General features: G+C 40.0%; 2 protein-coding genes across 5 annotated transcripts; both read right to left on the reverse strand.

Annotated features, from left to right (window-relative positions):
* Nucleotides 1-93: 93 nt before the first annotated feature.
* On the reverse strand, nucleotides 94-8,790 carry pdk3a (pyruvate dehydrogenase kinase, isozyme 3a). 4 transcript variants are annotated; one of them, XR_013503849.1, is made up of 12 exons: nucleotides 8,397-8,790; nucleotides 6,382-6,523; nucleotides 6,193-6,264; nucleotides 5,547-5,731; nucleotides 5,362-5,451; nucleotides 4,939-5,016; nucleotides 4,636-4,712; nucleotides 4,401-4,502; nucleotides 4,213-4,320; nucleotides 3,925-4,038; nucleotides 2,778-2,991; nucleotides 94-726 (listed from the first exon to the last, which is right to left on the reverse strand). XR_013503849.1 is itself a non-coding variant. In XM_078281032.1 (11 exons), the coding sequence occupies exons 1-11, from the start codon at nucleotides 8,497-8,499 to the stop codon at nucleotides 2,845-2,847; spliced, it is 1,218 nt and encodes a 405-aa protein (XP_078137158.1). In that variant the 5' UTR covers nucleotides 8,500-8,789; the 3' UTR covers nucleotides 1,061-2,844. The 4 variants fall into 4 exon arrangements, 3 of the variants coding, with proteins under 3 accessions (XP_078137158.1, XP_078137159.1, XP_078137160.1); XM_078281032.1 differs by lacking the exon at nucleotides 94-726 and having other exon boundaries at nucleotides 1,061-2,991; nucleotides 8,397-8,789; XM_078281033.1 differs by lacking the exons at nucleotides 94-726; nucleotides 8,397-8,790 and adding an exon at nucleotides 7,656-7,718 and having other exon boundaries at nucleotides 1,061-2,991.
* A 976-nt stretch (nucleotides 8,791-9,766) lies between these two features.
* slc51a (solute carrier family 51 member A) lies at nucleotides 9,767-20,232 on the reverse strand. The gene is made up of 8 exons (XM_078281037.1): nucleotides 20,012-20,232; nucleotides 15,410-15,561; nucleotides 15,245-15,318; nucleotides 14,793-14,951; nucleotides 12,589-12,700; nucleotides 11,867-12,013; nucleotides 11,493-11,598; nucleotides 9,767-11,334 (listed from the first exon to the last, which is right to left on the reverse strand). The coding sequence occupies exons 1-8, from the start codon at nucleotides 20,085-20,087 to the stop codon at nucleotides 11,186-11,188; spliced, it is 975 nt and encodes a 324-aa protein (XP_078137163.1). The 5' UTR covers nucleotides 20,088-20,232; the 3' UTR covers nucleotides 9,767-11,185.
* Nucleotides 20,233-22,535: the final 2,303 nt, after the last annotated feature.

Consider the following 22,535-nt stretch of genomic DNA (forward strand, 5'->3'; position numbering starts at 1 on the left):
AATAAATAAAAAAAAAAGCTATAACTGAATGTGAATTAAAAGTGCATTTCACCTTATCAAATCACATGATGCAAAAACATCAGCACACATGGATCGCACACAACACCAGTTTTCTTTATTGTCGGGTTTGACAAGTTGATCTCATGCTGAATCACACCATTAAGACTGTTCTATCACTTTTTTGGTATATAGTTGCATATGTTTGCGTGACCACCTCCGCAGTGAGGAGTTCATGCAAATATTAATACATTTGTTCAAGATGGAGGTACAGTAGGATGGAAAACGATCACTCCACACTGGCTGCATGAACAGCCCATTAATAGTTAAATACACCATATTTTCTAACATACCAGAGGAACAGAAACTGTCTTTAACAGTAAAGGTTGACGACTACGGAAGATGAAACAACCTCGGGCCTCCAAATCACACAACTGGAATTGAAACTTTAACAAAGGTGTGAACTTTGCCAACAGTCTTTTAAATGTGATTAGAACTGATTAAAGGTGGTAAACTGAGTCATCTAAACAAAGAGGACTGTTGTCTCTAGCGTATAAAACTTCCATACAGCAGGTTTTTCACCGGGCATCATTGAGACTGGCAGGTTACGAAGGCATTGGCAGTGATGAAATCTTTCAGTGAGGCTGAAAAGCGAAGAACCTACAGGACGAGGACGCTATCCATACTGGATTCTTCATTTACACTCCTTTCTTTTCACATCAGATGGAGCTAAAGAAGATGAGAGAAAGAAGGGACTTAAGATTATTGGAATTCTTAACAAATGGTTTGGGGCCATGTTTGATTTAGGTGTGGTCTCTGAAATGATTGTATAAAACTTATTTGAAGGATATATATTTATGTGTTTGTGTGTGGAGGTTTAGTAAAGTGCCTAAATGTGATTCATATGACAAAAATCGGCTGGTTTGACGTAATATTTCAGTATCAAGAGGTTGCAGGGATTAGTGGCTCCTTTAACCACGTGGAATCTTTTCAAACCCTGCTTGATTTCCTTATGTTTAAATAAGAAAAATGAGGTGGACTGTTCACACATTTTTAGAAACAATTAGAGAAAAATCATTTAATGATCACTAAAAGTAATGCTCCTTCAATGTCAAAGCTAAGAAAAAAAAAAGGTAAAAGAAAACAGTGCACAAGCCTGAAAAAGCAGTTATTTAACTATGTCCCTGGATAAAATAAATAGGTTATACTTTACTTGAAGGTATCTACATAAGAGTGACATGACACTGTCATGAACGTGTCTTAAACATTATAAACAAGTCATAAACGTTTATGACATAACGCTTCTGTCAGACAGTGTCATTCGATTTTTGTCATGACAAGTTACAGTTAGGGTTAGAGTAAGGGTTCATGTGTCATGACAGTGTCATGTGTTCATGACACTGTCATGTTACTCTTATGTAGATACCTTCAAGTAAAGTTACCAATAAATGTAAATCAGGTATCAATTCCCTCTGCATTTTCACTCATGGTAATGAGTAACAAAAAAAAGCACATTTTAAAAACACAAGCTTTGTTCAAACTCATTCAGAAGACTATTAGTATTAGTGATACTAATAGTGAGACACAAGGCTGACTGGATGAAGTACTGTTAGGGTAACAAGTCCAAGCTGTGAGCATGTTGCGTGTATATATCCACCATGGTGGGTCTAAAATGTTCGCAGGATGAAGTGTAAAAAGAATATGTAATACTTTATTCCCAGTTTTATAGTCCTCGTCAGATGCAACAGGTCCATTCCTCTCTGTGAGGGCTCTACAATACATCATGCTGGTGTAGTTGAAGCTACTAGGCATTTCATAAGCATCTTACAGATTCTCCTTTGGTCCGTTAGTCGTTGTTAAATCAGGGTGCAGAGCTGGCTTGCAAGCAGAAAAGGCTGATGAGGGTCAGTACTGTGTCTGTGGGTGTCGTCAACTTCTATGGGTGAATTGGTAAAATATAAACAAACAAAACTTTCTTTCTCTAACATTCTCCCATTATAAATTAACTTCAAGTTCCGGTAGAGCCTTTAAGGCAGAACATCAAATATGTTAGAAGTAAGGCTTCCTGTCTTTGACATAAAAGAAAACTTACAGAGCTTTGTTTTGATGCATTGCTTCTTATACTTTCCCAAAAATAGTTATTGTTTTTCTCAATCTAAAGGCAATCCTGTCTTTTCCCCAGGCTTAAATACTAAACAAGTATTTACTATGCCAATGACACACTGGCCTAATTGTGCGTTCAGTCAAAAGTGTCTCCCAAAGGAAGAAAATGAAACCTCGTCCTCTTTCCATTCACACTGAAACTCAAACCCCCTGACTCTGCTTGTGTTTGAGAGGGAGAAAACAGAATGCAAGCCTTTACTGACGGTGAGAAAGACACTCAATCAGCAGTGCTTGGCTTATTCAGCCACAGGGAGCAGTGGCCTAGTCAGCAAAGAGGAGCCAGGCCAAAACTGTGTGTGTGAGACAGAGGGAGAGGTGATGGTGATGCTGTGAATTTAGCTTGAAGTAATGGCCAAATAGAGGAGATAAAGATTCACATATTTCTCCTGACTAAATGACAGCGGGGATCTATAAATCAGAAGAGGTTAATTTTAAACTCCATCTTGGGAGAGCCACTGGTAATGCTACAACAGTGAAATCTACGCTGATGAATGTCATTGCCATTGGGTACAGATATACAAGGGCATCCATCTTTTCCAAAGCTTTAACCACAGGAATGTAAAAAGCAAGTCTGATCTTAAACCAAGCATTTACCCAAGGGCAACATTTCATCGTACATGCTCTGAGCAGAGGACGGGCATTTGGGCTCCCAGCAGAGGGCCGGGTTAGCGGGGTCAGGCAGAGTTATCTGGCTTTGTATTTGGACTTGCTGGCATCACGTGGCTCTTTGCTGGGGTTGCTCCAGTCGTCCGCCTCGGGGCTGGTTTTATAATGCCGCCACGCTGACTTGTTGAAGACAGGCAGACGCTCAAAGGACTCGCTGGACAGGGCCTTTAAATGGAGGAACAAACACAAAAGAGCCAATAAGAACTCACAGTAATTGATCTTTTTTTTTTTTTAAGATCAAGTTTTTATTGTTTTTTATATTTTTAAACATACAGAACAGACAAACACAATTGAACAAGAACAACAACCCTCTCCCACCCCCCACCCTCTGTGGTCTCGAGGAAAACAAAAACAAACAAAAACAGAAATCACACCTTGCCTTTAATTTAGAGTCATCATTTAGTAACAAAACAATCGGGTCAGTAGGAAGTCGACATCCTGTCACATCAGATATTACTGATGTTGTTTTATTCCAAAACTCATGCACCTGTTCACACTCCCAGACCATGTGCAGGAAAGTTACAATTTGTTCAGGTTGACAGAACATGCAATAGGGAGTAGGAATGACTTTAGAGACGTATCTCTTCTGAGGAGTCCAGTATGTCCTATGGCATATGTTGAAGTGGATCTGCTGGTGATTTGGGTTCTTGGAACAGTGGGAAATGTTGTCCCAAAACAGTCATTTATCTTTGAAGGAATAGTTTTGATGTTTGGTTCCTTGCCAAAACTTAGATGATGCTAAATATTAACACTGGAGCCAGAGATGATTAGCTTAGGTTAGCATAAAGACTAGCAGCAAGGGGAAACAGCTAGTTGACACTGACACAGGCAGCCTAGCTGTTTCCCTTGCTTGCAGTCTTTATTCTAAGCTAAGCTGAGCCAATTGTCTTCTGCATCTAGCGTTATACTTAAAAGTGACGAAAAGTGGTATTAATCTTCTCATCTAACTCTTGGCAAAAAAATAAAATAAATAAATGCAATGATGGTATTTCCCAAATATGTCAAACTATTCCTTTAAAGACTGAACTAGCTGAGTCCTGTCATCGGGAGACAGAAAAAACATCACAACACGCTCCACATTTGACTATCCCACTTTACCTTCAGATAGATGACAGCATCGGTGCCAACGCCCTCCATGGAGTAGAGTTTCAGGTCCCCCTGGAAGTATCGGGCATAGAGCCTAGAAATCGGCAAACCATAGCCAAAACCAGCCTGAATGGGGGAGGGAGAGTGACAAGATTTAATTTCCCCAATGGCATGCCATATTTTACAAATGTACCAACTAAAAAAGTTTTGAAATGTGGTCACCAGGGTCAATGCTAATTTGTTTGTGTGTGTGTGTGTGTGTGTGTGTGTGTGTGTGTGTGTGTGTGTGTGTGTGTGTACCAGTGGGACAGCTCCTGGCTCCAGGCTTGGTGTAGGAGCAGTGGAGTACATGTAGTTAAACAGGCGGTCTATCTTCCTCAGAGGGACTCCTCCTCCTCTGTCGCTGATCTGAAGACGACACGTGGGTGAGATGGAGCGAGAGACCACAAATGTTTGTCTGATGTGTGTGTACTTGTGTGCTGATTTACCTTTATAGAAAGATCCTCTTTACCCAGAGTGACTTTTGCCTTTACTGGTGGCAATGCCTCTTCACTGTTCTCATGAAGCTCTACTGTGGCTCTCATTGAGTTCTGTAAACGGCCACAGAGTAGCAGCACAAGTAGTTATAGAACTGCATAGTCGCATTGTAATTTAATTACATTTAAAGAGCGTTTAAGTAGCACAGATTATTTAGACTATTTGCACAGATGTTGCACTGCTCACCTTGAAGAGCTCAAACAGCATGTGGAACAGATGGGAGGGCACATACACTGCCTGGATGGGCTTTTTAGGGGCCTTCACTGGAAGACAAGAATGAAAGGGGGGGGGGGGGTAAGAAGATCACACACAAAGCTGGTTCTTTTGAAGTTAATACGATGGCAAACACTGTGATCATTACAGATCTAAATCTGGACTCCAGAGCTGCACCCATACGCAGAGAGAAGACGATGCTTCACTACAGCGGTGTGAGAGATTACAGGGGGAAAAACGGTCGAATTCATGGAGCAAAAAATAAAAAACTCTTACTGTTGAACTCTTCAATCTTCAGCTCGGGAGCAGCCAAGTAGTACTTCTCACACAGCATCTTGGCTGTGTCGTAGGCATCTGATAGAAAAGGGGAAACAAAACGAGTCAGGGCAGAACGAGCAGAACTAGTCATTGATTACATTTGGACTCCTATCGCAGGTTGATAACGTAGCTTCTGTTCCTCGCTGGGTCACTGAGAGTGCAGCTCTGGATCCACGCTGCTGGAATTCTTTAAAAACTATCATTATGTAAACACTCCGTTTAGAGCAGATGAACTTGTTTGATTTGTGTCACTGCTGATAGTTGCTGGTGTGCTATAGCTCCGTTTCCCATAAGCACTGTGCAAATATTTGCAACAAAGCAAAAAAAATATTCCCACAGTAAAAAGAATACAGTACAGTGGTCTGATGATTTTAAACTCACCACTGACAACTTCAGCCACACTGCAGGTGGGATCAATACTGCCTATGTGTTTCGGATGGGCAGGGTTGGTGTCGTTACCAAACAGGAGAGCTGCACAGAAAAACACAGAAATAAAAGTGAACTTGCTACTACGATAGACAGTATGCTTGTGAGCCAAATAAATCAAATAGGTTTTTGAGACTCACTGTGCTGGTTGATGAGCATGCGGAAAGAGATGCGGTTGGTGTAGAAGCGGTCAAGGAAATACTGAATGTTGCTGCTGATAAAGGGGTCAAAGCCAAACTTCTCCTTGTACTCGATGACTCCCTGAGCCATGGTGGGAACCACGTCGTTGTGACGGTTACGGATCTCAATCAAGAGCTCCAGGAATCTTGGATACATCAATAATGTCATTTAGAGATGAGTCAGTGAGGTTGAGGCTCATGCACATATTTCTATCACTTAATTGCTTAACAGTCTCTTATGTTTTTTGCTATTTTGGAGGCCAGAAACAAGTTCATCAGGATGAGTACAAAGGTTAATACCACAGTTGATTAATTTCCAGTGTACCAAACAGATCTTTGAAGTTTGTTCTCTAAACAGACGGCCTTATCTAAATTCCTGTCTGTGTTTATGATTGATGTGTGGCTGTTTATCTCACGAGCATGGTTACAGCATAAACACACACCGCTACCTGTGCCGTCAGCAGAGATTGATGCGTGCTACGGGGATTAGCTGCAGTGGACTCCGGACATAAAGCCAGTATGCAACAGGTGGGTGGCTGACAAAGCTGTGCTTAATAGACGTGCTTGCATTTATTATAAATCATTAATGAAGGCAATATCCACTCACTCATTCAAAGCGTGAGGGTCCTCTGGCTTTCTGTTCTCATAATCCAGCAGCTCCACGAAGCTCTGCATGTACCTAATAAAACAGAGGTCAAAAGGCAACTTTTATACACACACTTATCAAAACAACTTCTACTATAAACCTTATCGCCCGGAAGCAATATAAAGTCTATTTCTAGAGGAAGTGTCTCACCATTTCTGCACCAGTCTGATGGAGGGCTGGCTGAGCAGGTTATCTGGCAGCAGGTTGACCTCTCTCATGGTGTTGGCCAGCCGCACCGGCAGCTCCTTACGCAGGAACATGTAGGATGTTTTTTCACAAGCATTGTCCCTGCCTAAAATCCAAATAATATTTGTCAAAGCTGCACCATTAAACGTGACAGGAATATCTGGAAAGTCTGGTCGAGTTTTCACTCATGTGAGTGAACTTTTCCTGCCAAGAAACATATTCAGGATTGCAAAATTCACCTTTCCTCTTTCAGTTAACAAAACCACCAGACTTCTTTGGCATGTCAAACCCTACCAAAAATGGAATAATGCCAAAATACAATTGTTATCAACCTTTAGATATTCCTGAAAAGTTTCGTTTTCATCCTTAGACAAAGATTTGTCAAATAAAAAAATACTTTACATGTAAAGTTCTATACTAAAGTGACTGGTAGAGGAGGTAAACATACCAGCTAACACGTCTCTAATGTAGGCTGTATTCAGTTTCAATTTTCAACATGTAATATGATACCTTAAACTCTGCTAACATGCTGGAAACATTTTTACTGCCCACCAACATTAGCTTGAACTATACAAGGAAATCATAGATCTCGTTACCCAGTAGAGAGGGGGAGTCATGGAGAGGTTAGGGGGATTTATGTTGCAGATCTAAACAAGGAAAACGGAATTACTGTGGCGTAATGTTAAATGTCTTTCTCATAAATGACTATGACTTTGCATTTTTTACTTCCCTCCCTACCCTAAACCAAAATGCTATTTACGCAGCCCAGCCAGATTCACATAGAAACATGTGGACCCTATTAACCCTCAGCAGAGAAAACCACTGGGGAAAGTGCCTTTAAGTTCTTACAGCTTCTCCGATAGAGAAGACACAGTAATATGGTGTTTTAGTTTCATTGACTAGATGATCTGGCAGAATGAAAGAATATGTACAATCATCTATGCTCAAAGGAACGGCTTCCCCTGATTCTGCAATATTACGGGTGGGCTCTTAAATTATAAAATGGGGTAATAATGAACCCACCAAATACTGACACACACACACACACACACACACACACACACACACACACACACCCTGCAGCTGCTGACTGGATGATGTTTCATTTGTTCCCTTCTGAGACATGCCTAAGGCCTACATATTGTTGGCCTTATTGCTCTTCATGAACAATTACTACTGACAAAATCCTTGCTGTGTTTCTTAATACAAAACAAGTCCCGCATTCTTCCTGTACTTACACATCCAATCTCCAGTTGTGAGAACAAATTACGTAACAGAGATGACTGTATTTAATCAGATGGATTAAGAAAAGCCTTGAGCTGGCCAGCAACACTGTCATCTTGCGTTTCAAGTCTCATGTCAGAGTCTGACACAGTTATTGACTCTACATGCAGAGAGAGAAAAACAAAACACAGAAATACCCTTTAAAAATAGCCTTCGTGTAACTTTCATTTGTGTAATACTACACTACAATGATCCAGGCTCTGAAATCAGCTCCTAAAGATTAAAATACACCTTAAAAAGATGAGTAAACATGCGTAAAGCAATTTAAATACGGGGGTGTTCATCGGCCACTGCATACGTACTGTTGTACCAGTCTGAGTGAAACTACCTGCATGAAGCAAGGTGTCCAGTGTCCACATAGTATGTAAACCTGCATCAGAAAGCTGTCATGCAGATCCATTAGTACTTTGTGCTGTTTTGGGTGACTTAAGTGACGTAAACACCAAATTCAGACGCCACATGTGATAATAACATAGGTATAATGTTTCATGGCAGCTTATACAATACTCTTCTATTAATAACAAGGCTTACGTGCAGTTTAGTGTCCCAAATTATTTTCCAAAAACTGAATAAGAGATTAACTGTGGCACTTAATATGTACAGAAATAATGAATACAATTATAAAATACAAGGCCCCCCAATTGTCTTCCTTATGAGCAAGTCATTCCTATAAGATGACATGCGTTGCTACTCACCAAAATCCAAAAACTGCTTAATGGAGAGCGGGGACGGCGAGAATCTGGAGTAATACTCGATTTTGGTGTTAATGTTTTTTAGCAGAGACACGAAGATCCTCATTTTGAAAGTTTATTGATGATGCCTGGATGTGACCGTGATAATGAGACTTAGAAAAAACACGAGCATTTCACCCTCGCCGGTAATGCTGACAGCCACACGGACAGTCTCTCATTGGCGTCCGCATTTGTCCCAGTCCGCGGGCCGAAACCAAGTGATGAATAAATGTCCATAAGGATACAGATAGGACAAAAACAATATGTTCTCAAGAGGGCTTCCTGGATCTACATAGTTAAACACACAGATCAGCACAACACTGTCAAGCTAGTCGGAATCCAACATTGACGTCCGGTTACGGTTTTCAAAATAAAACAAGCTGTCAAATGTGTATGTCTATAATGGCTTATATGTTACATACGTTATTGATAGTTTTCTATACGTTATAATCCATTATAAGAAAAACGTTTGGGTTGCCAAGTTTTGAAAATGTCTCTTGTTGGATAATCCTCCAAACACTTTCCTTATTTTGTATGCATTTTTTTCTCTAAACTTTAATTCACAAACGATTACGGCAATTTATCAACAGGCCTACTAGAAAAGGGTAACACAATTTGTCAACATATTAACATGCCAAAAGTAAAAATAAAAAATAAAAATGCATGTATGGTACAATAAACAAGTACAATAAACATACATATGTTTTAAAAAAAGTAATAAAATAAAATAAAGTGGGTTCCGTTAATTTATTACAATAATAATGTAAATAGTGATAGTTGATACCGTTATGTTATATAATTTCTTGAAATAGAGAGTGTAAAAGATGAAGCAACAGGTGCAAGCCAAATGCAAAACAAATGATATAATAAATCAATAAATAGTTCATAATGAAAAGACTGCTCACATTATTCATTTGACGTCTGACCTTGTGGAAAAGAGCTGCAGAGCATTTATTAGCAACTACTTTACAACCCTGTATTAATGACTTACTAATGTGTATACCTGCAGATTACTTAGTTTTATTAAAGTGAGAAACCTTTAATGTAAATAAATGCAGCACAAACGGTTTTAAAGTTTCACCCATGACACATTACATGTCATTTAGCTGACGCTTTTATCCAAAGCGACTTACAATTGCTATATATCAGAGGTTGCACACTTCTGGAGCAAGGGGTTAAGTGTCTTGCTCAGGGACACATTATCTCCCACACCAAAGGCCATCACCACCCACATTACAAGTAAATTATCATAACCTGATGATGATAATGACTTTAAAAGATCACATTAAACTCAGAAAGGTCGGGGTTGCTATTAGAAGTAAACTACAGACAGATTTTCAGTACAGCAGGAAAATATTTTTTATTTTGAAGGACAAATCTTTCACATTTCCGGTCTATTTGGACTGGCATGCATAGACTGTTGCTGGCATGACGTTTTTGGACAGCACGTACATTCGAAAGTCTCGACTCAACCGCACTTGGCCCGGCCCAGGCTTGTTGATGCACTATGGTGATTGGCTTAAAACCAGGAAGTGAGACACAGCACCAACCCAATTGGACGGGGGCGTATCAATCAACATCGTTTACGTTAAAATGTGTATCTGCAGCCAGTTAGTGTAATACATGCAGCATTAGGTTTACACACAGTCAGTGGGTACACATGTAAAAGGATGTGATGTGTAGTGTACTTATGTGCTGCAAAAGTTCTCACTGGACTGTGGGGAGACTAGTTAGCCTACTGTATGTCAACTACCTGTTACAGTAAGAACAGGCAGGTGATGATAATTAGGCTCCAATCCCACACAGTTTGACGGCAGCTGTCACACGATTTTGGTCTACTGCCACCTAGCGGCACAAGATTAAAAATACAGTGTGACAGCTGAATGTGAAAACTGAAAATACTGTAAGAAAAGACACCACAGACTCATACAGTGACATTTCATCTGAGGATGTTTAAAATGCTCACATTGTAAAAGGTAATAGTGACAGTAAAGGTCCAGCAGTTGTCACACAGAATGCAAAAAAATACAGTTTTCCATCATTTATGCAATAATGCCTCACAAAAACACAGCGTATATAAATAAGTGGTGCCACTTTATATTTGAGGTCCCAATATTTCTTGTAATTTTCTAGAATTTAACTGACATGCAAGTGTAAACTTATAGGAAAGTAATATGGTACTTCAATTGGTAATTATTTGGAGAGCTAAAAAGATTCAAATGTGTCTACCAGCAGACATATTTAACATATATGGAAAATCTAATTTCTACTAATAAATTAATAATAAAACAATGTTTAGTTGAAATTGAGCAGTTCCTTGAAGGAAATCCAACAAATCAACAGGTGAACCCTAACTATCACCAAACATTTTCTCCATTTTCCTCGTAATTAAAACCAAATCACAGTTTTTCCCAAGACACTCCCTTGGACATTACAAGAGAATTATGGACCTGTAAAATAAAGTGTTACCAAATAATATGTCAGATTGAAATGACACAAATGACACAAAATAGGAACTATCATGACTGTTGGATCCCTCTGGATAAGGTGTGTGATTGGTGTGACCGGTCAATCAAACAGTTTTGTAAAGTTTGCACCTCTGTGACCCCAAATGAACACCCACAAAATACATTTACATATAATTCTTATTACATTTATTCATATTGACTTATATAATCTCTTGATCAAATACACATAGGATATAGAAATCTCACACACACAGACATACACACACACACACACACACAGAGTTCTCATGCAGACACGGGCATTGTAACCATCCTGGTTTTTTCGTTTATGTCGTGTTCCTCTTCGGGTATAGGTTCATACTGTCGGCGGTACAGCAGACGTGTTACCAGCGTGATGATGAACATCTCCAGGATCAAAAGCTGCTGACTCATCACTGAGGCAACAGAAGTGATGGTGAAGAAAGAATAGGAATTTAGTAATAGGAAAATGTAAGGAGTCCTTCCTGGTGTTGTGACTAAGCAAATACAGAGGAATGGATTGAGCAATTATTGATAGGGAAGATAAACTCATGGATGGATTATGTTGACTCACTGTATCCTCTGGCTGCGGAGGAGAAAGGTGGAGTGCAGGCAATGGTTCCAGTCAAAGCCAAGATGTTGATGATAGCGGTTTGCAGCTGGCTCAGGATCAGCACCAGCTACACACACACACACACACACACACACACACACACACACACAGTTTAACCTGACAAACACAATGCTGGAAAATCATATTGAAAAAAATATTAAAAAATAAAAAAAGTTATGACAGCCCCATAACCTGATATGTTATTAGTCATGTTTACTTACAGCCAGCCATATATGAGAAGTGCTAGTGTACTGTCCCACAAGGTGTGCAAACAGCTGTTTGTGTGCACAGAAATGTCCAGCACACGTGTATTTAAAGCATCTCACATGCCTTACCTGATACATGGCGTACTTGGGGATGATCTTGAGTGTCCGCAAGGCAGTCCTCAGGTGCATGAACATGATCGCTACAGGCCACAGAGCTATGATTGTCAAGATGCCCACAAATGGGTTGATCCAAATAGCAGCTCCTTTAATGCTCAACTGAAACACACACACACACATAGCAAGATAGCAAAGTCAACTAAGAAGAGGAATTCTGAGAGCGTGAACAGAACAAAAGGGACTCATGGGACACTGTTTACACTCTTTACTTGAGATTCATATAACGTGGGTCTGATCTTTTCTATGTTTGAGTTTTAATTGAGTTAACAATCATTAATTAAAAATTCATTAAGCATTAACTAATCACATGAGCTCATAGTGCCTTGATCATGTCTTAACAGTGAGCAATAGGAATTCATAACACATTTAGCTTTCATTCATTAAAAGTTCAGTAGGTATCTTTTATAAAAAAAAATTTGTCATATTTGCTAAAACTGTCACAATATCCTGATATGACATGACAGTAGACATATAATCTGTGAAAAAAAATTATGTTCCTTTGCCTCCCCATAATATTGCTCATCCAGAGCAAGTGGTAATGAGCGCAGTAAAGTATGACAAGCAAACAACAGTAAACATTGGGAATCTGGCCTGTATGACTCAGAAAATAAAATGGAAATTAGGGATACAATAGCATGGAGAGAGGCCATCCAGAATTCATGTTACCAACTCACATCAGCGAGGTCAAATGTCCCGTTGGTCCAGAGGACAATGGAAAGGATGGTGAAGACAATCTTCAGGAGGGCAAACTGGAAGGAGCCAAGTTTGAGCAGGAAGAGAGAGCGCCTGGAGTTGGAACAAAGAGTAGCCACTGATGACAGATAATGGTTTTAGTCTCTAAATGCATTTAAAAAAACTCTTAAAGGTCCACTGTGGAAGTCACCATTGCCCTGAACCCGTCCTGGATTATTACCACAGGATGTTTTGAACAATTCAGAGTGGCCTTGGACACATTTTTATTAGCTTTAGGCATGTCCATTTGAATGTGCAACAACAACATTAATAGCCAGTGATGCATTACACCATTGATGGGAAACTGTGCACTGCAATAAAGAAAACAGATCTGAGCATGTCTTGCCTTGACTATTATCATCATCATAATCAGGGGTTTACGTTTACGTAAAAGGATTTTCTGTGTATTCACACCGAGTGAATGCATGAATACATAGCAATAGAAATAAGCACATTTGTTTGCCATTGCCTGATACCAACCGGCATATAATTTTGTTATGAATTCCCCATAGCCTTAAAGTACCTGCTACAGACAACAACAAAAATGGAAGAAAAAAAAACTGTGTATGTCTGCGGACTTTTTTCAAACGATGGATTGATCAATCAACTGATACACATAGTGAAACAACTGTGACACAGTGAAAATGCAGCCAGTATTTACTCAGAAAGGGGCATGATGTGATTGCTGCGTACAAACTGTTCTACAATACACACTGGGTCCCACCTTGAAAGAGTTGAACGACCGTGAGAGTGTAAACTGCATTCAGAGGCATACATTCAGCCTGAGTCTATTTATGTACAGAGGATCTCGGAGGTTATGAAATCTTCAAACGACATCAGAGTGCGCTAGTCTTCTGAACCCTTTAAACAACGTGTGTTTGTAACCATCTTAGAAGCTGCACAGGAACTGTGCTTCATTAGAACTGCAATATGTTTCAATCACCACCTCAGTAATGTAGAGATTCTACACCAGGTCAACATAAATTGGAATTTTCCTTTAGAGCAACAGTGTATCAAATATGAAGAACATGGGACCATAGCACTCTGAGAGAGAAGCATACCACTCTTATCATGTTTGTGTAGCTGGAGATGAATGTTGGTTATCTTGGCTAAGCATAAAGACTGGAAGCAGGGGGAAACAGCTGGCCTTACCTATGTCCAAAAGTAACAAAATTCACCTACCAGCACCTCTAAAGCTCAACAGGTTATATTTTCAGTAAAAACCCGGGGAAAACAGCAGGTAACCTTTGGACAGAGCCAGACTAGCTGTTTTTCCATTTTCCATTCTTTGTGCTAAACTAAGCTAATCAATGGACAGACATAAGTGATCTTCTCATGTGACTCCCAGCAAGAAAGCAAATAAGCGCATTTCCCAAAATCTTAAACTATTATTTATTATAATGAATGACAACACATATGGTGGGTTCAATTTCCGAGTTCCCAGTCGGCAAAATTAACTTTAACGCCCCTTGAAGTCTGATTTACGACTCAGCAAGTCGCAGAACCTCACTAACCCCGACATCACAATCCAACATGGCTGCTCCAAGCGTCAACAGTAGGGAAAGCGGTACGAATATACTGTTTATTAGCACTTCTGTCTTATTTATCTCATTACATCAGTCGTACACACAGTACAGTCCATCTTCTATCTGTGGACATGTTGCAACAGGGTTTGTGTGACAAAATACCTCATAATGCGTCTTTGTCAATCGGTATCGCTAACAATGGCTAACCTGGCTAAAGTCCCCACACCCCATTAAATATAATGGCTTTCCCACTTGTTGCTGGAACGTGGTCAACTCTGGTGCAACGTCATTCCCAGTTCCAGACCTCCGACTTCTGAGATAGATGAAAGGCAGCATTACTAAGGATAGCTCAGGTGTGAGAATCATTCAATTACCTTCTTTCATGCTCCTTGATTTTCATTAAATTTCAGTCAAAATAGAAAACGTGAAGTGAGATTAGAGGCCTCTCCTGCCGAGGATAATGGGAGCAGACTTGCAAACAACCAAAAGAAACAATGCTCCTGCTTAGTGTTCATCAGAAGCTTTTTATAACCAGGGAGTGACAGTGTTCATTGGAGCACTAAAGGCAAGAAAAAGCAGAAATGTTGTACCACAAACTGTCTGTCTACTGCAGTGTTTACCGTGTGATGGCCACATATGGCAGGCAGGGGCAGCAGCAGCAGCACGGCCCCGTGCTGATCCTAAGTTTATGTCTCCCTGCTCGCTTCAGGAAAATCTCGTCTCCACCCACCTCCTCGAGCATCAAGATCAGGAACTTGAACACCACAACGGCAAAGTAGCTACAGAGAGATAAGAGGAGTCACTGGCAAATGTAAATAAGGAATGAGGGAAGTAGGAACAATGGAGCGCATTGAGGAGAGGGTAGAGAAGCAGGATCAGTAGAGAAAATGAAATCTACCACATACATTGCACAACAGTATCACTGTTTTCTGTAGAACTCTCAGTAGGTTATGAAGTTCAAGTTTCCCATCTGTTATTTTTTACTGCGAGGCTCCGTGGATAAAAAAAAACACACAGCACAGTAAGAGATGGAAGGGGAGTAAAAAAAAGAAGCAGAGAAAGAGAGACCCACCAGGCAGAGGTCATATCAGTAAACATGGTGGCTCTGGGGATCCACATCCCCAGACACGACATGGTGCCAATTACCTAAAAAAGAGAAGAGAAAGAGGGAAATACCATGTGAAGATAAAGAATATTTATATACATCATCCACAGTTTATCACAGTGCTATTCTTACCGGTGCTGCTCCATTCACCCAGATGATTACACTCTTTTTATTGGCGGGCACTTTCTTATAGATGTAGATACACTCTTCTATGAAGATCAGCATGGACACTGTGGCCATGAAGGTGAGCACCGTGTACAGGATGATGTTAAAGATGTCAAACTCTGGAGGGACAGAAGGGATATTATAACAAATTAGCTGCTTTCAAATTTATTTATTTTTTAAAGATTATCTTTGGGCTTTTCCGCCTTTAATGGACAGGACAGCTATGTGAGAAAGGGGAGAGAGAGGGGGAAGACATGCAGGGAATTGTTGCAGGTCTGATTCTAACCCTGGGCTTCTGCATTGAGGAATACACCTCTACATATGGGTGTGCCCTCTACGAACTGAGCTACCATGGTGCCCAAACTTGATGATCTTAGTGAAGATGTGGGTATTTATGTTTGCCTTTAAATGTTTATTCAAGCAGGCTGAATTGTATTACTGCCAGAATGAATCAAGAAAGAGTAAAGCATGTTCTAACAAGACTAAGAGTCTACAGCTGTGCTCGGCTAAGCAAATACTTGAAAACTTACATTAACAAAAAAATGACATATGTAGAGGGTTAACCAAAAACTAGCATTGTCAGATCTTCCTCTACAGTGAAGCGGAAGAGGGTCTGGCTAGTCCACACAGCATTCCGGGATGGGAGAAAAATGTGCTCTGGTTCATTGGCATTTCTTTAAACCAATCACAATCGTCGTGCCTCTGCAAAATAGCCTCGGGAAGGAACTTGTTTTGATGGAACATGTCTACCTTCAAAGGTTGTTTTCGTCATGCAACAGAAAACTCAGATTGGATAGTCTAGCTAGCTGTCTGGATTTACCCTGCAGAGATCTGAGGAGCAGTTAACCATAAATCGGCCGGAGTTTAAAATTCCAACACAAAGGAAAGCGGAAGGTGAGGGACATCCGGCGGCACCTGAACAATCCGGGAAATAAAACGTTGTTGATATAGACTAACAAAATACCAACCCAGACCCGAGTGTAGTTTCTGTTGACCCCCTTTGATTGCGTTTATCAAAGCTACACAAAAAGGTCGACAATGATTCAAAGATGATTATGAGTCAATGAAAACTGCAACACATGAAAATCAAACGCTGATGCCATAGATGTTCATGTTGACAAAATAAAACAAGCTGGAGAGAATGGATAGATCTTTTAACTTTAGCATTTTTTTAGACCGTGGAACGTTTTTATCATGCCATATGATGTGCAAGCTTGATGAGCTTTGCGTCATCAAAACAGAAGTTTATGTCCTTTTCAGCCTGGAAAACAAACCAAACTGAAACAGTTGGTTGCAGGACATCAACCAATTAGTTGTTTTTCAGCACACATGTGGGTGGGATTATGCACAGTGCAAGAAACTGGCAGGGGGAGGAATTTACAGGAATAACGTTTTGGAGGAAGCAATCAGCAGACCGCATATGTTTCAGGCAAAGGAACATAGGTGATGACAAAGCTGCAGCTATGTTCAAAATGAAACAAAGAGTAAGAGGAAAGGTGGAGAAAATTGTTCCTGCATGTTGCCCGCCATTGTAAATGTTCTGGAAATCCGCGTCATTTATTCTGTTGTATCCAAAGCAATTAGAAGGAATCAGTACACAAAAATGCACACATACAACTACACAAACAAACAAGCATTCCTATTTTGATGATTTATTTTCCGTATGGTCACTTTGCCTTCTTGTTGCATTGTTTCAGTTACTATTTAATTGTTTGAAATTCCAGTTGGTAACTGACAGAGACTCTTTGAATTATTTCTAAATTCAGATTATAATGTTTCATTTTTTCCCCTTCCAAATAAACTACTTATATGTCCTTCTGTGGTTCTATTTTTAAACATCTGGCATGTTAAGCAGCCACACATGTTCAGTTGTATGCCATAAAGAGACTGACAAGCTTTTTTTCACTGACAAAACTGATCCAGATGGTACTTGTGAGACTTTAAAAGTTTTACCATCAAAAACACAGCCCAACCAATACTGCATTTTGAGACTCATACCAATATATTTGGGAGTTGAAAGAAATCTGATGATAGATTGTGGCCAGATCTTACATAAACACATAATATGAATACAACAAAAATCCCTTGAATTTGCATTTTAAAGAAATGTGACTAAGATTACATTACATGTCATTTAGCGGACGCTTTTATCCGAAGTGACTTACAATTGCTATACATGTCAGAGGTCGCACGCCTCTGGAGCAGCTAGGGGTTAAGTGTCTTGCTCAGGGACACATTGGTTGATGTATTGCAGTGGGAATTGAACCCAGATCTCCCAATCGAATCCACTGCGCCATCACCACCCACCCAAGATACGTGATCGGGACAGTTAACAGGTTAAGATTACCTTGACAGAGCTCTCTGGTGGACAAACCAACAGTGACACTATTCCTAAATGACATGAAGCATTTTGGTTCTGCAATTATTGGCCGACATAGATCTGTAATAAGCAAATATTTGTATTGGCCCGGTCGATTTATTGATCAAGCTCTTATCATAAGGTACACAACATTTTAACTACTAGGGAACAAATGAGGAAGGATAGCCCATAATTATCCATAAGTCCTCCATTAGGAATTATTAGGGAAGTACTTATTAATGATTCATCAATTATCAAGTAGATCCTGATCTGTTCCTCACTCGTTTCTCAATTAACAAATCACTAACTAATCATTAGCTACTAAAACCTGATTAGGATTTAGAACTACTCATTACCTAATGGTTGACAAGCAGTTAGTTCCAAATTTGTTCCTCATTTGTTCTCTGGTAACTACTCACATTACATGTGATGTAACGGTACAGATGAGCAGGTCATCTTTAACCTTCATTGAGTCTTAATCATGAAGTAGAAAAGATTTTCTTGTTTGTGTAAAGAACACATTTAAAAAAGAAGAAAAAAAGAAAATGATGCACAAAACCAAATAATAAAGCTGGGCAACAAAATCTTAAAGGGGCTGTACTCAATATTTAGAACATTCATATAGAAGGGGAACGTCTGTGAGAGCTGTGTGGAGGCAATCCTAAACTTATTTTGACTGAATATCGAGTGCAGTCCCTTTAAGGTGCAACTTTATAAAAATGTCTATAAATGTTATTTAGGAGGAATCACCGATATCAAAACACATTACTGAACTTTACTTTCATACAAACACATTTATTACGATTTATTCAGTGATTTAGGTTTACTACTTTAGGATTTAAGTCATTAAAATATTACTAAGCTCTATTTAAGTGGATTTTCTCTCTAGGTTGCTGAAGATGCCGGGCTGCAAAACAGTGTTATGAGCAGTGATAAGCAAAGTGAATTGGATAATCCAACATGAGTCACAAGCCCAAATACAAATGTGTAATAACACCCCCACCCTGGTGAAATAGATTATTGGATTAGCCGAATCATTTCTTAAAAAGTCACAATAACTGAGAACTGAGCCCTGTCTGAAGTAACATTAATTTGGCTGTTTATGTGGATCTTGCTTAATGGTTGCTGTATGTGCTTTCAGAGCTCTTAGAGAAGAACCCAAGGGGCCCCAGCAAAAATCTTTCATTTATTTTCAGTGGTGGAAAGTAACTAAGTAGGCTACATTTACTCAAGTAGCTATAGGAATGCAATAATAATAATAATAATAATAATAATAATAATTATTAGAGATGGCCCGATACCATTTTTTGCTTCCCTATACCGATTCTGATACCTGAACTTGCATATCGGCCGATACCGAGTACCGATCCGATACCAATGTGTCATATATTTTATTATGTTTTAACAACTGTATACTACTATCCCTGTATGGATGTGATATTATTTATATCTTTGTTGTCGGCCTGGCTCAGGTTAAACTCTTTGTGAAACATGAACAAACAAACAATGAACGCCCCAGAACTTTCTTTAATTATCCAGTTTGATAGTCAGTTATAACGGAAAAAGAACATAAACTACTTTAACGTAGATTTTCTATAGGACTTTATTACGTGGTATCAGATCGGTGCATGAACTCCAGTACTTCTCGATACCAGCGTTTTAGGCAGTATCGGAGCCGATACCGATACTGGTATCGGTATCGGCTCATCTCTAATAATAATAATAATAATAATAATAATAATAATAATAATGCAAAGCTGCTACATTGAAGTGATGGAATGAGCCATTCTCATACTTCTACACTGTTTATTTTTTACTTTACTTAGACCTACTGGAAGGCTGGACAAAGAGAAATAAGAGTATGGTCTGATGTAGTCAGCTTCTTAAAATGTTTTGCTTCAGCAGCCCAAGAGAGAAGCGAGATGACCTCTGGATGCTGTAGAGGGGAAACCAGCATCCTACAGTTCCAAAAGTGGGGTTCTGGGACATCTAGGAATCCCTCGAGCCCTAATTAATCACCACCAGACCACCCGTTTAGTCTCTCTTTCCCCACGGATACCACTGCTCTACAGTTCAAGGCAAGTATAACAATGCCATTCCCTGGACGGATTCCTGCTAAAGAGGACCACTCTATAAATAATCATCAGGGGTAGATGTTTCGGGAAGCCCTTTAACACACAGATCTGCTGTATCAAAGCCAGTGTACTCACTGAGGATTATGTCGATGGCGAGAGGGGGTTTCTCCGTGCAGCTTGGGTCAATAGTTCGGTTGGATCCGCTATCCATGATGACTGCTGTCGGTAGATTTTCACAAAATTAAACTTCCAAACTATCTCATCCACACACGCTCGATGCGTTAAAGTGTGCAGCTGCGCTGTCCCTCCTCTACAAAGATCCAAAGAGCGTCCTCAAACTTTCCACAGGAATATCTGCCTCTCGGGCACCCCGAGACACTTTGGACCCGCCTCTTTACCCCTGTCAAATCACCACCTTTGGGGGAATTGTGGGCGGCCATGCCGATAGTTTTTTTTTGTAAAGAAAGGAGAATGCCTTAACTTAGATTTGAATGTTTTTTTGTTTGTTTTTGTACAGCATTTTATTGCAGCATAAAAATGCCAAATGCAGCAATATGTGTTTTGTGCAAGAAATTATGAACTTTTTGTGTATCAATCTATCCAATTATAAAAAACGTTTTGTTTTTGCCATGTTCAATTTGTTGTAGCCTAATGAGGTTTAGATGTTTACTTTGAGGTGTGTGGGTCTGTGGGGCAGCTTTGAAGAGTGGTTCCTGGTAATCCGTTCTTCACTGAGCCGAACCATGCTCTTTACAGAATAACTTCTTTGACAACTCAAATCCTCATTCACATACAGAAAGTCTTCATCAACGAGGAAGCAGTACAACTAAACTGGGTGGATTCTGAGGGGGCTCAGTTGAATGTTTCTTCACTCTCAGGGAGATGGGTTATAATAACTTTCTCTTCTCAGATGAACGAAAAACTCAAGAAACGTTGATAATAAGACTCTGGAGTAGGGGAAAGTTTACAGTGTGTGTGTGTGTGTGTGTGTGTGTGTGTGTGTGTGTGTGTGTGTGTGTGTGTGTGAAATTGTTTAACTATATTCGTGGGGTCCAAAAACCGGGAGTCCAGTATACTTGTGGGGTCCCGACAGCTTTGTGGGGCCAAAATGCTGGACCCCACAAGTTTAAAGGGCTGTTTGAGGGTTAATACTTGGTTTTAGGATTAGAGTTAGAATTAGGTTACCCTAGGTTAGGGTTAGGCATTTAGTTGTGATGGTTAAGGTTAGGGTAAGGGGCTAGGGAATGCATTATGTCAATGACGGGTCCCCACAAAGATAGTGCCACAAATGTGTGTGTGTGTGTGTGTGTGTGTGTGTGTGTGTGTGTGTGTGTGTGTGTGTGTGTGTGTTAGTTATGGGAGGGGGTGTTTCTTGAGACTGGAGCCTGTAGACAACACAGGCACTCACATCACATGCCTCTCCGTTCCCATAGCAACACATACAGGGGTATCGTCATGTGAGGCATTTGCTGCAAATCTTTTTACGCTCTTGGCTACATTTGAATAATTTTCCACAACACTGAGAGGCCTGTATAGAGGTCCAGTCACTGAATTAGAACTATAATACTGATGATGCCTGTAGTGCATTTTACCCGGCACATCTTATTAAAAATGTTCTGCATCCTAGTAACCTTTCGTCAGAACTTGTTCTAACTTTCTTCTTTTACTTGTGAACATGCCCTCTGCCCTTCCTAACCTCATATCCATTCACGCAAGGACATGCAGAGAGTGGTTCCAACAGATGAATGCACAAGAGGCGGTGCCCTACCCTATCTAAAAGATATTTACACTAGACGCTGCAAGAAAAAGGCTAGGAGAATCATTAAAGATCAACCTGGGTAACAGCCTTTTCTCTCTGTTGAGGTCGGTTGGATACACTAGGCCAGCAATGAGAGGCTCAGGAGGAGCTACTACCTTTAGGCCACTTGATTTTAAATAAGGACATGTTTTTCCTTTGTTTGGAGATTCAATATCTTTATCCTTGAGCTGCATGTTCAGACACATTTGAGAACTCATTCCTGGAGAAGACTGACACAAAAACAGGGATAAACATCCCGTCATGTGACATACAGCCCAACACTGTATTGCACATAGGAAGTATGACGCATCGCTGTCTCACTTTATTACAATTAAATCAGTTTGATCAAGTCTGAGCAACTTGATTTTCTCGCTGGCTCTGGCTGCGTCAAGGCACGCCTTTGCCTACTATTCAAGGAGGTTTAAACTCAGCAGAAAGGACTTATCGAGACTGGTCTGAGTTTATGAGATTGATACCAAAGGTTCAAGAATCTAAAGAGCAATCTTCAGCCACAACACAGCTTCATTAAGAAGACTTTTATGGAAAAATTATACTCTAAAGAATCCATATTCAGCTTAAGTTTTTAAAAGTCTCTCGTTAAGAAGAGACAGACTGCGATATCTTGGGACAAATCCTTGGATGATGATTAAGGGATGACTCAGCATATTATGACAGCTATGCTTTTACTGGCACATTAGCAGCTGTAAGCCAGACATTAAGATTCATTTAATAAATAATTTACAGCTTTAAAGTCAATACACCAACTCCACAAATTGTCACCTGATCACATCACCCATCCAAGTTTGGATGCCGAGGGACACTGTCGGCTACGTTTGTAGATACTGATCTTACAATCCACTG

This window comes from Sander vitreus, chromosome 22 (genome assembly GCF_031162955.1).
Source record: "Sander vitreus isolate 19-12246 chromosome 22, sanVit1, whole genome shotgun sequence".
NCBI lineage: Eukaryota > Metazoa > Chordata > Actinopteri > Perciformes > Percidae > Sander > Sander vitreus.

Coding starts and splice junctions, on each gene's coding strand:
- pdk3a (XM_078281032.1), bottom strand. CDS start 8,499: ATGAGGATCTTCGTGTCTCTGCTAAAAAACATTAACACCAAAATCGAG. Junction 5,452..5,546: donor CATGCTCATCAACCAGCACA/GTGAGTCTCAAA, acceptor TTTTCTGTGCAG/CTCTCCTGTTTGGTAACGAC. Junction 5,017..5,361: donor TGTGGCTGAAGTTGTCAGTG/GTGAGTTTAAAA, acceptor CTTTTCTATCAG/ATGCCTACGACACAGCCAAG.
- slc51a (XM_078281037.1), bottom strand. CDS start 20,087: ATGGATAGCGGATCCAACCGAACTATTGACCCAAGCTGCACGGAGAAA. Junction 15,319..15,409: donor GGGTGAATGGAGCAGCACCG/GTAAGAATAGCA, acceptor TCTCTTTTTTAG/GTAATTGGCACCATGTCGTG. Junction 11,335..11,492: donor CTCCGCAGCCAGAGGATACA/GTGAGTCAACAT, acceptor CTGTTGCCTCAG/TGATGAGTCAGCAGCTTTTG.